General features: G+C 35.8%; 2 protein-coding genes across 5 annotated transcripts; one reads left to right on the plus strand and one right to left on the minus strand.

Moving 5' to 3' along the window:
- The first annotated feature begins 372 nt into the window (after positions 1–372).
- Positions 373–6909, plus strand: LOC139785497 (uncharacterized). 3 transcript variants are annotated; one of them, XM_071724650.1, is made up of 4 exons: positions 373–1832; positions 1935–5543; positions 5718–5986; positions 6073–6909. In XM_071724650.1, the coding sequence occupies exons 2-4, from the start codon at positions 5372–5374 to the stop codon at positions 6349–6351; spliced, it is 720 nt and encodes a 239-aa protein (XP_071580751.1). In that variant the 5' UTR covers positions 373–1832; positions 1935–5371; the 3' UTR covers positions 6352–6909. The 3 variants fall into 3 exon arrangements, with proteins under 3 accessions (XP_071580751.1, XP_071580752.1, XP_071580750.1); XM_071724651.1 differs by having other exon boundaries at positions 373–1595; positions 5104–5543; XM_071724649.1 differs by having other exon boundaries at positions 373–5543.
- LOC139785496 (uncharacterized) lies at positions 6822–9173 on the minus strand. Of its 2 annotated transcripts, none has more exons than XM_071724647.1 (4): positions 8495–9173; positions 8231–8370; positions 7580–8141; positions 6822–7504 (listed from the first exon to the last, which is right to left on the minus strand). In XM_071724647.1, exons 1-4 carry the CDS (start codon positions 8707–8709, stop codon positions 7105–7107), a joined length of 1317 nt encoding a protein of 438 aa, XP_071580748.1. In that variant the 5' UTR covers positions 8710–9173; the 3' UTR covers positions 6822–7104. The 2 variants fall into 2 exon arrangements, with proteins under 2 accessions (XP_071580748.1, XP_071580749.1); XM_071724648.1 differs by having other exon boundaries at positions 8499–8586.
- Between the last annotated feature and the right edge of the window lie 5250 nt (positions 9174–14423).

Below are 14423 nucleotides of genomic sequence, written 5' to 3' on the forward strand. Positions count from 1 at the left end.
GTTATTTAACATCACTTGAATATTTATTAATTTGTGGAGAACATAATGCTTAATCACACACGATTCTCAGACACGTAAAAAAATGCTACGTGTAAATATTGCTACAAATATTCCGTGTAAATCGAGTAAGTAAGTATCCCTCTCTAAAAAAGGCGTGCAAAGTCGAACTCGAATATATTGCGGTTATTGTTGCCACTTTTCCGCGGTGCCGATTGATTCTCTCGCTGCGCTTACTTTATTTGCAGCTGTCATCGTATATTTTGACAGTGTGTGTATCAAGGAGTTAATAGTGTAATAGTAATAGCATAATCCATTCCATCCATCCATCCATCCATATCTAAAAAAGAGATGTAAAGTCGATAGTCGAATCTATCGAAGTTTATTGTTGTCGCTTTTCCGCGATGTCGGTTGGTTCTCTCGCTGCGCTTACTTCGTTTGCAGCTGTCATCGTATATTTTAACAGTTGTGTGTATCAAGGAGTTAATAATGCAATAGTAATAGCATAGTGTTAAAGCTATTATAAATAGCGCGCGCCAAGCGCGCATCTGTGGTGTCCAGTAGGGGAGACCGGGGCTAAACCGCCAGCGGGGTTGAACCGCCAAATCAAATATCTCGGAACCTGTATATTGTGCGAACTCGCTATTAACATTGTAAACGCTGCTTATGGTACCCATGTGACCAACGGAGTTTCGGCAGGTTACCTGCCGTGTTATGATTTTTACGAGGGCAAACGTGTTTTCGGAAGGTGAAAGTGAAATTTTCTGCGCGTGGAAATATTGTAATATCTGCAATAATATTTGCTCTCCAAATCTCGCGGTACGTGATTATAAAGAGTAATGCATGCTGAACACGAATCCAGTGTAGTTTTTTCATTATCGTTGATGTCTAATATTTCGTGGGCGATCAAACCTGAAACTTATGTTTGGGGCTTATCCGCCAGTAAGCACCCGGGGTTGGTCCGCCAGTCTCGTCACTGTGGCGCGCCGGGCGCACGACTTCAGCTCACGGCGATTTCAGGTTAGGTTTCCCTCGAGCGTGATTCTGTCTTCCCTTGCACGTGCGTCAGTTTGTGTAGGAGGGAAATGGTACGCACGTATCGTCGCAAAACGGGTGTTTTTGGGTGTTTTGGCCGACCGAAAAGATGGCGGACCGTTGTTTTCGAGATCGCTTACGCTCACGGCACGTCGGCGAGGTACGGCGAGGCACGGCACGGCTCTGAGATCCCGCGATTTCCGCGCGAGAGTTGACATGCCGCGCGCGCTGTAGATCGTCCCGACTCCCGGCCGCGGTAAATCGTCGTTGTTGGTCGTTGTGTCAGTGACAGTCGCGCGTGCGACCGCATCGTCCAGCGTTCGCCGCATCGTCTCGGCGTCATTGTCGCCGCCGTTGTAGTGGTGGTGGTGTCGGTGGTGGTCATCGTCGTCGTCGTCGTCGTCGTCGTCGTCGTCGTCGTGGTGGTCGTGGCCGTTGTCGTCGTGGTGGTCGTGGCCGTCGTCGTCGTGGTGGTCGTGGCCGTCGTCGTCGTGGTGGTCATGGCCGTCGTCGTCGTCGTCGTCGGCGCGTCGAGGAATCGGCGCGAGGACGCCGTCGAGTCGGTAAAATGGTCGCGCTCCACCGCGAGCTTTTCTAACCCCCCTGTCGCTATTTATCGCTCCCCCGCGAGAAACGCGGCTTGGTTAGGTTGCTCGAGGGTCCGCGCTGATCCTATGGCACCGGAACGCCGTCACGCGTATTCCCCGTGGTTGCCCGCGTTGACAATGTGACGTGCCGTTGGGGAGTTTACGATTTGGTTAACCTCTGTATTCACGTGCCTAAATTGTTTTATGGAATAGGTAAAACAATTATTTTTTAATGTTTTGCATAAAAATTTTTAATAAATTTTTATATTTTTCTCTTAAAAAACAATTATTAAAATGTATCATATCATTTTTCAGGATTACATGTACGTATATGTATTGAAAATGCAGTGTGGCGGATAAACCCCGGGGGGGTGGCGGTTCAACCCCGGCATTTTTGAGATTTCAATTTTTGCACCGTTGTCGTTTTTGCTCTATACCGGTTAAACAAAGCGACGTAGATAAAAATTTCCTTAATAAATTTTGTAGCTAAAGGTTCACTCTTTACAGTGGTATACCACATTTAACTTCAATTATTTATTTTGTTGTTAAAAATCGGCTCCGAAAAAAAACTGGCGGTTTAGCCCCGGTCTCCCCTATTGATATATAATCTGCGTATCTATGTTTAGAATAAATATATTAGAATCCCAGGTAGCACATATTAGTTTCATATACGTTTTTTGAACGTATTCATAGTTTCATAACCGTAAAGAACCGTTAAGAAACGTTTGAACAAAAATGTTTTTGAAACCATGATTTAAGAAACGTATTTTTTACGTTTCTATACAGTAACAAAAATATCTATTTGTTACATTTTTTCTTTCAAAATTATGCACATATATCCACTTATTTACTTAAATTAATTTTGTCCTACCGGTTTTAAAATCTATTTGTCATCGGACAAATCTGAGCTTAGAAAACTTCCAACAGTTGCAAAATAAACGTTCTGCTGAACATGGCCATTGAAAAAACATTTATACGTGTGTTCCGTTTTGAAGAACTTCCTAACTGGTGCACACAAGTAATGCAATTAAGTTAGAGTGAGACAAGTATATTTTGTTTCACTTTAACTTATTGCACGAATGTGCACCAGAAATTTCTTCGAAAAAGAATAGACGTCATAGATGGTATATGCATAAAGCTTCTAGAACATTCTCACGCATGTCTCAAAGACGTCATAAACACGTTCAAAAGACGTAAAAAGTAGGAATTTTAAATGTCTTTATCTAAAATGTCTTTATCATTAAAACAAAACGTTTCTATAATAATTTTGTAAACGTTATTTTATCGGAAAAGAAACGTTCCATTGAACGTTTTTCGAATAGACATTTTTACTTATGAGAAACGTTTCTAGAAATCGGTTATAAAACGTTTCGGAAAAACGCTTATAAAACATTTCTGAAACGTGTATGTGCTACCTGGGATATATTAGAATGTTTAGATGATTATCATTAAATTGACCGGCGCGACGGAAAACAAGTTATATAAGACATATAAAAAATCAGTGCATTATTAATCATAATCCTTGACTATTCGACGCAATACCTTTTTATATTAAGATAATTCCTCTATTTACGTCGCACAAGGATTAACGCGCAATTACTCTATTACGTGCCTTTAGAGTAACTCCGATATATACGCCGCACCTAAGGAAAACTTTTCCTACCCGAGAAAAAATGATTAGATATTATCACATATAATTATATAAAATCGACATTAGATATAATTAGATATAAAAAATGAGCTGATAAAATTGTATATAATTGTATATAATTACATATAACCACATATAATCATATAACCATATATGGTTATATATAATTGTATGTGGTTATATGTGATTATATCTAACATAATAAATATTTTATATATATATACATATATATATATATGTATATATATGTATATATATATATACATATATGTATATATATAAAATATTTATTGCATTAGATATAATCATATATTATTATATCTTTTCTTCATATATACATATATATAACTTGGCGCTGCTTGGCGTGAGATACTGCCGTGTCTCTTGATATCATTCTTATACCACTGTTTGTCAAATTTTAAATACGAGAAATAAATCCTATCGGATGCCATCTATCGGATAATTCGAATTTAAGTTTATATATGGTTATATATAATCATATATAATCTACATGGATAAATGCTTATATCTATACAGATATAGTGCTATATCTGGTTGTACATAGGACAAGATTAGTCACATTAATATATCTGGATGGCTATATATGACTTCATATATAGTTTTATATAATGTTATATCTAGTTATATGTAGGGTGCACTACTCATATATCATTATATCTGGCTTCACATACATTTATATACGATTAGATATGGTGCTATATCTGGTTGTATATAGCGCCAGATTAGTCACATAAATATATTTGGCTATATATGACTGCATATATAGTTGTATATAATGCTATATCTAGTTATATGTAGGGTGCACTACTCATATATCATTTTATCTGGCTTCACATACATTTATATACAATTAGATATGGTGCTATATCTGGTTGTACATCCCTTACGGAAAGAAACTACAGCCAGTAAATATTACACTTGTGTAGTTACTACAGGACCACCTGTAGTTATCACAGAAAGGAACACAATAATCTGTAGTTATTACACGCTGTAATTACTTAGTGCGTGAAATCCCTGTAATATGGAATACACGTCTAATCATGAAGGGTGAAATCCACTACACGTGTAATCCACTATATATGTAATATACTACACGTGTGGTAAGTGACTTGTGTAGTAGACTACACGTGTAATCCATTATATGTGTAATATACTACACGTGTGGTAAGTGACTTGTGTAGTAGACTACACATGTAATCTACAAAATGTGTAATACACTACTACACATGTGTATTAAGCGTAATGCTACCAGTAATCCATAAAATTTGAAATAGCGAGTCTTATCATATATGGAGGGGTAAAAACCACAGTGGTGTAAGTCAAATTTTTAAAAATATTTTCTCGTGTGCATAGATGCAATTTATATATTGTACAGATTGCATCTATACACACGAGAAAATATTTTTAAAAATTTGAGTTACACCACTGTGGTTTTTACCCCTCCACCTCCATATATAGTATACTTTTACTTCAATGCAGCTGTATATATATAAATTATTTCTATAAATATTGTTTGAAATTTATTAGATTTAATGTATCACTTTTTAACCACATTTTATTATTTTTTAATTTCATATTTTATAAGTAATTTCATAATGAGCCGGCACTGGTTTCTGACATTCACCCGACTTTAAGAAATATTATATCATATATCCAATTTAAAATTTTATTACTCTTTTTAAACTGAATTTGTTTCTTAAGATGATTTTTGAAAAATTATATATTTGTGCTGGTTATGACATATGTAGACTATATATAACACTTACATCAAATTAAGAAGTAGTCTACCACGTAATGGCCGTATCACACTAGCGGTTCGCGTTGGAGTTGCTGTTGGTGTTGGCGTTAGCTGTTGCGTCTCGACCAATCAGAAAGTGGCGGACCGTATCACACTAGCGGTTCGCGTTGGCGTTGCCGTTGGCGTTGGCGTTAGTTGCTGCGTCTTGACCAATCAGAGAGTAGCGGTTGGCATTGGCGGCTGACGGCTCCAGAAAAGCCACCCGTCTATTTTTCTCAACGCCAACGACGACCAATCACAGAGCCTGTTCAGCTCACATGACCACATTAACAAGAAGCGATCATGCCTCCCAAAATGAAGTCTCTGTCAACTGACGTGGAAATGAAAATGATCCAGGAGATTGAAACTCGTCCTGTTTTGTGGGATGTCACCTCCTCAATTTATAAACGTGCCGATTTAAAACCGGCGGCATGGGCAGAAGTTGCCGATGCCCTCAAAATTCCATCAATTACCGGTAAGTTTTTATAAAAATTTATTGCAATTGTTGAAAAAAAGGAAAGTTATCAATTTCACTACCATGTGTCACTATGCTCAGCTCAGAACAATGACAATAAGTGGGATTGAAAAGTGGGGTTATGTTCTCTTCATTGTGTTGATCATTATTGATGTATGAAGTTTTTATTTACAGCTGAAATTGTTGCAAAGCGCTGGAAAAATATGAAGGAGACTTTTATGAAAAACTTGGCAAAAGTCAAGGAATGCAAAAACAAGAACAGTGGAAATGGTGCTGATGACGGATTCAAGCCTACTTGGTATCTTTACAAACGCCTATTGTTTTTGATGAAGACTTGCGCTCAGGCAGAATCTAAATCAAATTTACCAAGTCCACCCCTGTCTGCTATCTGCAGCGATACTGATTTAGCTTTCCACAGCATTTATTACGATGAAAATGTTCAGGTGAGTACAAGTACAGGTCACCAATTTATCTTCATTTCAGATGTGCAGTTTCCAAAATATAATTCTTTTCATTTCTTATTTATTAGAAATTTATGATGCTGCCCGAAGATACGTCAAATGCCACTAACTCTAATGAGAGCCTTGGCAGTTCCTGTGATGGACCTCTACTGGTTTCACCTGGCCCAAGCTCTGATCCTGCTGGGATCATAATATCACCATTATCCGTCCCGACACCACCACCCAGACCAGCCTCAGCACCCATCAACAATGGGACAACAGCAAAACGTCCATGTGAGGAAGATCATTTTTTAATAAAAGAGGTTCTGGTAAGAAGACATCAGCGACGCTCCTTGAGGGCGCTGTGAAAGCTATAGAAAAAATTGCATCTGAACCAGTACCATCCCTCAATTCAGAAGTAGATGCTCCTGAAGCTTTTTGTTCATTTATTGCTGCCAGGCTCCGCAATATAAAAGCAGAGGAGACTCGTAAACAGTGTGAAAACGAGATACTTGGGGTTTTAACAAAGTACTGATTGCAGCTACTGTATCTAAGGCCAAATATAAAATGACTCTTTATTTTCTTAATTTTAAAAGGTATAACATTTTTTTTTATTTCAAGTTTTGCTCTTGAAGGTCACTCTCATATGTTACTAAGATTTCTAATGCTATAAATTCTAGTTTTACTTTATGCAGTTTTTTTTAATCATTTGTGTTTAGTTTATTTTGTCCTATATCCACGGGATATAGGACTGTGATATTTAATAGGTCTTAATGCTTCAGTTTTAAGAAATATTTTTTAGTTGGTGCATCAGTATTGAAATTATTAAATAATGTAATAAAAAGTACAAAAATATGTATTTGTGATATAAATGTATGTATACATATAAATATATGTAGTTGTAATAAAAAGATGATTGAAAAGTATGTATTGACTTCTCAAGTGTCTGTTGCCTTGTCACAATATATTCACTCAGTTATATGTAAAGTTTGACAGTAATCAATAACAACAATATCTTATTTAGTATATATTACTTCAGTTATATTTCCAAAAATAATGACTTTGGTTACGTACAGGCTATTACATCTTCAGAAGTAGAAAATCTGAATTAATGACAATAATCAGTTTCTATCTTGAGCGCTAATCATTCGGTCCTGCCAAGGCACTGCTCCTACACCACTGAAGTAAGCACACCATTCGTCTCTTAAAGTTAATGCGTCATTGGCATGACGATTTCCTCCAAGATTACCAAGGGGTAAAAATCCTTGAGGGGCAGGTTCTTGACGCCACTCTCCAGGTCTAATCCGTCCAATAACCTCATCTTCATGGTCTACCATGACAGGAGGAGTATACAGTGCACGCCCAATAGTGTCACTGCGTAACAAATTATGTAAACACAAAATAGCCATGACTATGTCACGTGCATCATCTGGATCGTAGCGCATTGGAGAACGAAAAATTTGAAATCTGTTTGCCATAACTCCAAAGGCATTTTCTGCGCAACGCCTTGCTCGAGACAACCTGAAAGTAAAGATACAATTACTAAATAGCTCCATTCAGTTTATTCACATTACAGAGTTCTGACACCAAGCTTACCTATAGTTGAATATTCGCCGATCTTTCTTGCCTCGGAGTTGTTCTTTGGGGTATGGGATTAATATTCTTTTAGTTAACATAAATCCCTCGTCACCCACAATAACAAATGGAAATGGTTTTTGTATACAAGGAAGAGGTGCTGGTGGGGGAACATTTATTGTATTTTCCTCTAAATGCCGCTTCAGTGAGCATTTGTTCCACACACCTTTATCTGATATGCGCCCATTAGTGCCCACATCTGCATAGATGATGCGCAGTTGAGGATCCACAACAGCAAGAAGGACAATGCTAAAAGAATCCTTATAGTTGTAATACAAAGAGCCTGACTGTAATGGTGGGGAAATTACAACATGTTTCCCGTCTATTGCTCCTATACAATTGCTGAAGTTCCATCTATCGCTATATTCAGCAGCCACAGCTTTCCATTCCTCCTCTGTTGATGGGAATCTGAGGTATGTGTCCTTTAAGACAATGTATAAAGCTTTACATGTCTCTTTAATAATTCCTGAAATGGTACTTTGACCGATTCGAAAGAGCAAAGATAACGATTCTTGGGTTTCACCTAAAAATCAAAATTAATTTTTATTATACGAGCGCATGATTTTGCTGTTGCTCATAACCTTCCATAATCTGAAGAGAGTAATAACATACCAGTTGCAAGGTGCCGTAATGTCACGGCTAGCCTTTCATCAGGAGGAATGCTTAGTCGCAAATGAGTGTCTTGTTTTTTTATAAGTGGAGAAACTTTACTCACAAGCCAGTCAAACATTTCAGGAGTCATTCGAAGGCACCTGAAAGAGATCAGTGGATATAAATATGCTTCATAAAGACCGACTAACCTAATTATCATTTTTTAACTATAGTAAAGAACATCTTCATAAAATAATTAGCTCTTCAGAAGTATTTAATACCTACTTACGATATCTTCCTAGATCTTCCGTTCGAAGTTCAAGAAAGAGATTATTATGTGCACCCTGTAGTCCTCTCCTCCCAATCCAATGGTGAATCCATAACTTTCGATTAGGTATGCGAAGCCAAAGTTCTAAGATAATGATGTAGAGAGCAATTGAACATATTTTCTTCCTGCGATGGAGATAATAATAATACTGCAATCTTCTGGTAGGGACCATTTCGGAAGGTTATAATTTCGTCTGCTGTAGTTGGGAAAACAAACACAGTCGAGGCCTTCTCGAAAACTCGTGACACGTTCTCAAAACGTTCCTTGCAGCGCAGGAAAGCGCAGAACGGCGGCAGCAATCGCAATCGCAACGACGCAGTGTGATTGGTTCAACAGCAATCGCAACGGCAAACGCAACGGCAACGCCAACGCGAACCGCTAGTGTGATACGGCCATTAGGCAGTTGGCTCACGATCCAGAGGTCCCGAGGTCCCGAGTTCGAATCCCACCAAGGTGTGTTTTTCAAATACAAGAAAATATTTATAATCATAGACTGCATCTTAAAAAACAAATTTAGTTATAAAAAAGTAATAAAACTAAGAAAAAAATAATTTTTTTTTATGCCGGGTGAATGTCGGAAATCAGTGTCCTCTAGTATTAAGAGGACTGCAATCTTGTAGTCCTGTAATCCTGTAATATTTTCCTGTAATCCGAGCGTATAGTACGAAAATATTACAGTATATTACAATACTTCAGTCTGTAATTTTGTGTAATACTTTTATGTAGTTCCTGTAATATAATTTTCTGTAATCCGCTGTAGTTTCTTTCCGTAAGGGATAGGACAAGATTAGTCACATTAATATATCTGGCTATATATGACTGCATATATAGTTTTATATAATACTATATCTAGTTATATGTCGGGTGCAGTACTCACATATCATCATATCTGGCTTCAAATCTATATATATAAAAATGAATGTATGTATGTATGTATGTATGTATGTATGTATGTATGTATGTATGTATGTATGTATGTATGTATGTCCTTTATACACTCTTGAACTATTCGACCGAATTTTTACCAAAAGTATATGAAATAGGGGTAGAATTTCCCGGGGAGTGTTATAGAGTGTATAGTTTTTCGTTACCGATTTTCTGGAAACCGGTTTTTTTAATTTTTCTAATTTTTTAAGAAATAATTGACCGAATCTCAAAGAATTATAAATCAAATTTCTACCAAAAGTATATGAAATAGGGGTAGAATTTTCCGGGGAGTGCCACTATGTGTATAGTTTTTTGTTACCGATTTTCTGGAAACCGGTTTTTCCAATTCTTCTAATTTTTCGGGAAATAATTGACCGAATCTCAAAGAATTATAGATTAAACAGGGGTAGAATTTTCCGGGGAGTGCTATAAAGTGTATAATTTTTCGTTACCGATCTTTTTGGAAGCCGGTACTAAAATTTTTTCAATTTTTCGGGAATTAATTGACCGAATCTTAAAGAATTGTATATGAAGTAGGGGTAGAATTTCCCGGGAAGTGCTATAAAGTGTACTATTTTGATATTGATCTTTTTGGAAACCGGTTTTTATAATTTTTTCCAATTTTTTGGGAAATAATTGATTGAATTTCAAAGAATTATACATGAAGTAGGGGTAGAGGAAGAGAGAGAGGGAGAGAGAGAGAGGGAGAGAGAGAGGAGAGAGGGGAGAGGGAGAGAGGGAGAGAGGAGAGGAAGAGAGAGAGGGAGAGAGAGAGAGGGAGAGGGAGAGGGAGAGAGAGGAGAGAGAGAGAGAGAGAGAGAGAGGGAGAGAGAGAGAGAGAGAGAGGGAGAGAGAGAGAGAGAGAGAGAGAGAGAGAGAGAGAGAGAGAGAGAGAGAGAGAGAGAGAGAGAGAGAGAGAGAGAGAGAGAGAGAGAGAGAGAGAGAGAGAGAGAGAGAGAGAGAGAGAGAGAGAGAGAGAGAGAGAGAGGGAGAGAGAGAGAGAGAGAGAGAGAGAGAGAGAGAGAGAGAGAGAGAGAGAGAGAGAGAGAGAGAGAGAGAGAGACTATTTGCGTGTCTTATTACATATGTCCTCCGGGGCGAAGCCCGGGTAACCAGCTAGTACATTTATATACGATTAGATATGGTACTATATCTGGTTGTATATAGCGCCAGATTATAGTCACATAAATATATCTGGCTATACATGACTGCATATATAGTTGTATATAATACTATATCTAGTTATATGTAGAGTGCACTACTCACATATCATTATATCTGGCTTCACATAAAATTATATACATTTATATACAAGTAGATATGGTGCTATATCTGGTTGTATGTGGGACCACAGATTGCACATGTGGCCATGTATAATTAGATATAACCCCATATAAAAAAATATATAATTATATATAATTAGCCCCGGTCTCCCATATTCCAGATATAATTATATATGATTATATCTAATCATTTTTTCCCGGGTAGGTAGCACATATTAGTTTCATATATGTTTTTTGAACGTACATATAGTTCTATAACCGTAAAAAAACGTTTGAACAAAAAAGCTCTAAAAAGCATGAAAAAAAAATAATTTTTTAAGTCGGCGCCAAATTAATAATTATTAAATTAATTTGGTGCTAACTTTAAAAATTGAAAAAAATTCTTTAAAGTATTATTAATTTAGTGCCGACTTCAAATCATTGGAAATTTAGTTTACCCCTTTATTTATTGTTTATTATAAATAAGTTACTATTCCTTTAGTTAGAGGTTAGTTTATTTTATAATAATGAGTATTTAACCAATTGTGGCAAAAATATAATTTAGGACAAAAGTATCAGTTTGTTACTTTTGACTCGAAAGTAATATTTGTTATTGGTGTTGATTTCTATTTATTTATATATGTATTTTTTAAATAAAAATGTTTTTACTATTATTTTAAAATGCCAAATATACAAAAAAGAAAAACAAATAAAAGTTTAGCAACGTCTGTTTAAAATAATTTAAAATGTCTAGAACTATTTAAAAAAGCTTTTAAAAAATAAAACGTTTTGCTACATTGATTATATGTTCGTTTTTATTTTATTTTACCTTAATAAAATCAGTCTTGAGCTCTGTTACAATAACCGGCCCTAGGGGTAGGGACAATCGTAACAAATTCGATCTTTATATTAAAACTTGATTTTTCTAAGTAATTATAAAATGTGAATGAATTTTATTCATATACCATAATGTAAGTAAAGAATGTATTTATCTTATGAAAGAGAAAAAGTATATATATTGTATATATATATATATATATATATATAAACAAGTAAATCGAAGGTATCAATTCAAATGAGCAAAATGTTACGTTTGTCCCTGGTCTCCCCTACTATAAAAAAATTACAATATAAAATATTTGTTCTTTGTATTTAACAAAAAAAACTTAGAAATTTTTGCATTTTTGTCATATATTATATACGGATGGAATATGTCATGTCTGTGAAGTTGGCATATCATTTTCCAGCAGATCAAAAATAAAAGGGAGTTCTTGTCGCATGCAGTCGAGTTCTATAATTCCTGATACTTTTTAGTAATAGTTCTGTTGATTTAGCAAAAAAAAGTCCATTGAAAAAATTATCTGCTAGTTTTCCGAAATCTCGGAGTTCCGGTTTATTTAAAATATTTTTCGAATAGTTCTGAACATACTAAAGCATTTTCTAAAGAGTTTCCGACACTGGCAATGTTGTATGATTGTTTAAAAAATTAATACCGCTCGAAAACCGAGTATTTAGAGAGAATAGGGTGATATTCTGTACGAAATGTCGCAGTTCCGGTTTATCTAAATACTTTTCGAATAGTTCTGAGCATACTGAAGCATTTTCTACAGAGTTCCCGACACTAGCAATGTTGTATGATTGTTTAAAAAATTTAACCGCTCGGCTTTTGAGCGGTATTAATTTATAAAAAAATCATACAACATTGCTAGTGTCGGGAACTCTTTAGAAAATGCTTTAGTATGTTCAGAATTATTCGAAAAATATTTTAGATAAACCGGAACTGCGACATTTCGTACAGTATATCACCCTATTCTCTCTAAATACTCGGCTTTCGAGCGGTATTAATTTATAAAAAAAGCATACAACATTGCTAGTGTCGGGAACTCTTTAGAAAATTCTTTAGTATGTTCAGAACTATTCGAAAAATATTTTAGATAAACCGGAACTGCGACATTTCGTACAGCGTATCACCCTATTCTCTCTAAATACTCGGCTTTCGGGCGGTATTAATTTATAAAAAAATTATACAACATTGCTAGTGTCGGGAACTCTGTAGAAAATGCTTTAGTACGCTCAGAACTATTCGAAAAATATTTTAGATAAACCGGAACTGTTACATTTCGTACAGCATATCACTCTTTTCTTTCTAAGTACTCGGTTTTTGGGCGGTATTAATTTTTTAAACAATCATACAACATTGCTAGTGTCGGGAACTCTTTAGAAAATGCTTCAGTATGCTCAGAACAATTCGAAAAATATTTTAAATAAACCGGAACTCCGAGATTTCGGAGAACTAGCAGATAATTTTTTTAATGGACTTTTTTTTTGCAAAATCAATAGAACTATTACTAAAAAATATCAGGAACTATAGAACTCGACTGCATGCGACAAGAACTCTTTTTTATTTTTGATTGCTAGAAAATGATCTGCTACGAGAAGTTAGCAGACCTTTTTTGCGATCGACTGTTTTTGGGTAAAATCACCAGAACTATTACTAAAAAGTATCAGGAACTATAGAACTCGACTGTATGCGACAAAAACTCCCTTTTATTTTTGATCTGCTGGAAAATGATATGCCAACTTCACAGACATAATCCAATATCCCTTATTATTGAATTGAGTTTAGACTTTTCAAGAATGTCATATTTTTTAAAGTATCCACATTACTATATTTCAAGAATTGCAATATTATATCATAGATAGTTGAATTTATAGCATTAAATGCTTTTTAACAAGTTTGTCCTCAAATAATTTAAAAACTTTTATAAGTAATAAAGATAATGTGTGTGTGTGTGTGTGTGTGTGTGTGTGTGTGTGTGTGTGTGTGTGTGTATTTGAAAGATATAACATTCTTGAAAAATCTCACGACATGTTTGCAGTTAAGCACTTATAAAACTGTATACATATTTCTTTACGATCAGTACTGTATTGATTACAATCAGTACTAATTCGAAGCTCAACAAAATCGAGCCAATATATTATTTTGTTAAATACAACATAAATTAAGTTATCTAGGGGAGACGGCTGGTCTAGTGGGTAGAGCGCCAGATTCGTAATCCGGAGAACCGGGTTCGAATCCCACACTAGGCCGATGAGAATTTTTCTCAGCAAAACGGCTGCCCCCCATCTAGCGGATAGATCCAAATGGATACAGTATCCCTAGATGGTAAACTGGGCTCCGTCTTTCGGAAGAGACGTTAAGCCGTTGGTCCAAAAGGGTTAAGAAAAGGAGATGGTAATGGTAGTTGGATAGGGTTGGGTACGTCCCTGCAAAAACGCCACAAGGAGACTAGATTGCAAACCCTACGGGGATACGCAATAAAATAATAGTTTACGGAGTTTTTAGTTTTTTTAATTAAGTTATCTATTTTTATATCTTAGTTAACAGGCAGTTAAAATCTTATTTGAAGAATTACTAGAATTTAGCAGAGGACAAAGTATGGATATATATTGGAGAGATAATTTAACGTGTCCGACTGACGAAGAGTACGAGAAAAATGCGATAAGAAGTAAATGTTTATGATTTTGCGATAACTTTTATTATCAGCTGAAGCAGAAACTCCATTTCAAAAATTAAATTACATATATAAAATTCGAATATTAATTATTTTTATAGAGGCTGGCTGGCTGGTCATCTTAATGGTGAAATTAATGAAACTTTTTTCTACATGTGAAAAAGATTTTTCGTCCCTACTAA

This window comes from Temnothorax nylanderi, unplaced genomic scaffold (genome assembly GCF_030848795.1).
Source record: "Temnothorax nylanderi isolate EJ_2023f unplaced genomic scaffold, tnyl_v1.0 TNYL_tig0815_pilon, whole genome shotgun sequence".
Classification (NCBI taxonomy): Eukaryota; Metazoa; Arthropoda; class Insecta; order Hymenoptera; family Formicidae; genus Temnothorax; species Temnothorax nylanderi.

Excerpts from the sequence above, each read along its gene's own strand:
- LOC139785497 (XM_071724649.1), top strand. The coding sequence starts at position 5,372 with ATGCCTCCCAAAATGAAGTCTCTGTCAACTGACGTGGAAATGAAAATG. Across the intron at positions 5,544-5,717 it reads CAAAATTCCATCAATTACCG|CTGAAATTGTTGCAAAGCGC; the intron begins GTAAGTTTTTAT and ends TTTTATTTACAG. Across the intron at positions 5,987-6,072 it reads ATTACGATGAAAATGTTCAG|AAATTTATGATGCTGCCCGA; the intron begins GTGAGTACAAGT and ends CTTATTTATTAG.
- LOC139785496 (XM_071724647.1), bottom strand. The coding sequence starts at position 8,709 with ATGGTCCCTACCAGAAGATTGCAGTATTATTATTATCTCCATCGCAGG. Across the intron at positions 8,142-8,230 it reads ATTACGGCACCTTGCAACTG|GTGAAACCCAAGAATCGTTA; the intron begins GTATGTTATTAC and ends TTTGATTTTTAG. Across the intron at positions 7,505-7,579 it reads CGGCGAATATTCAACTATAG|GTTGTCTCGAGCAAGGCGTT; the intron begins GTAAGCTTGGTG and ends CTTTACTTTCAG.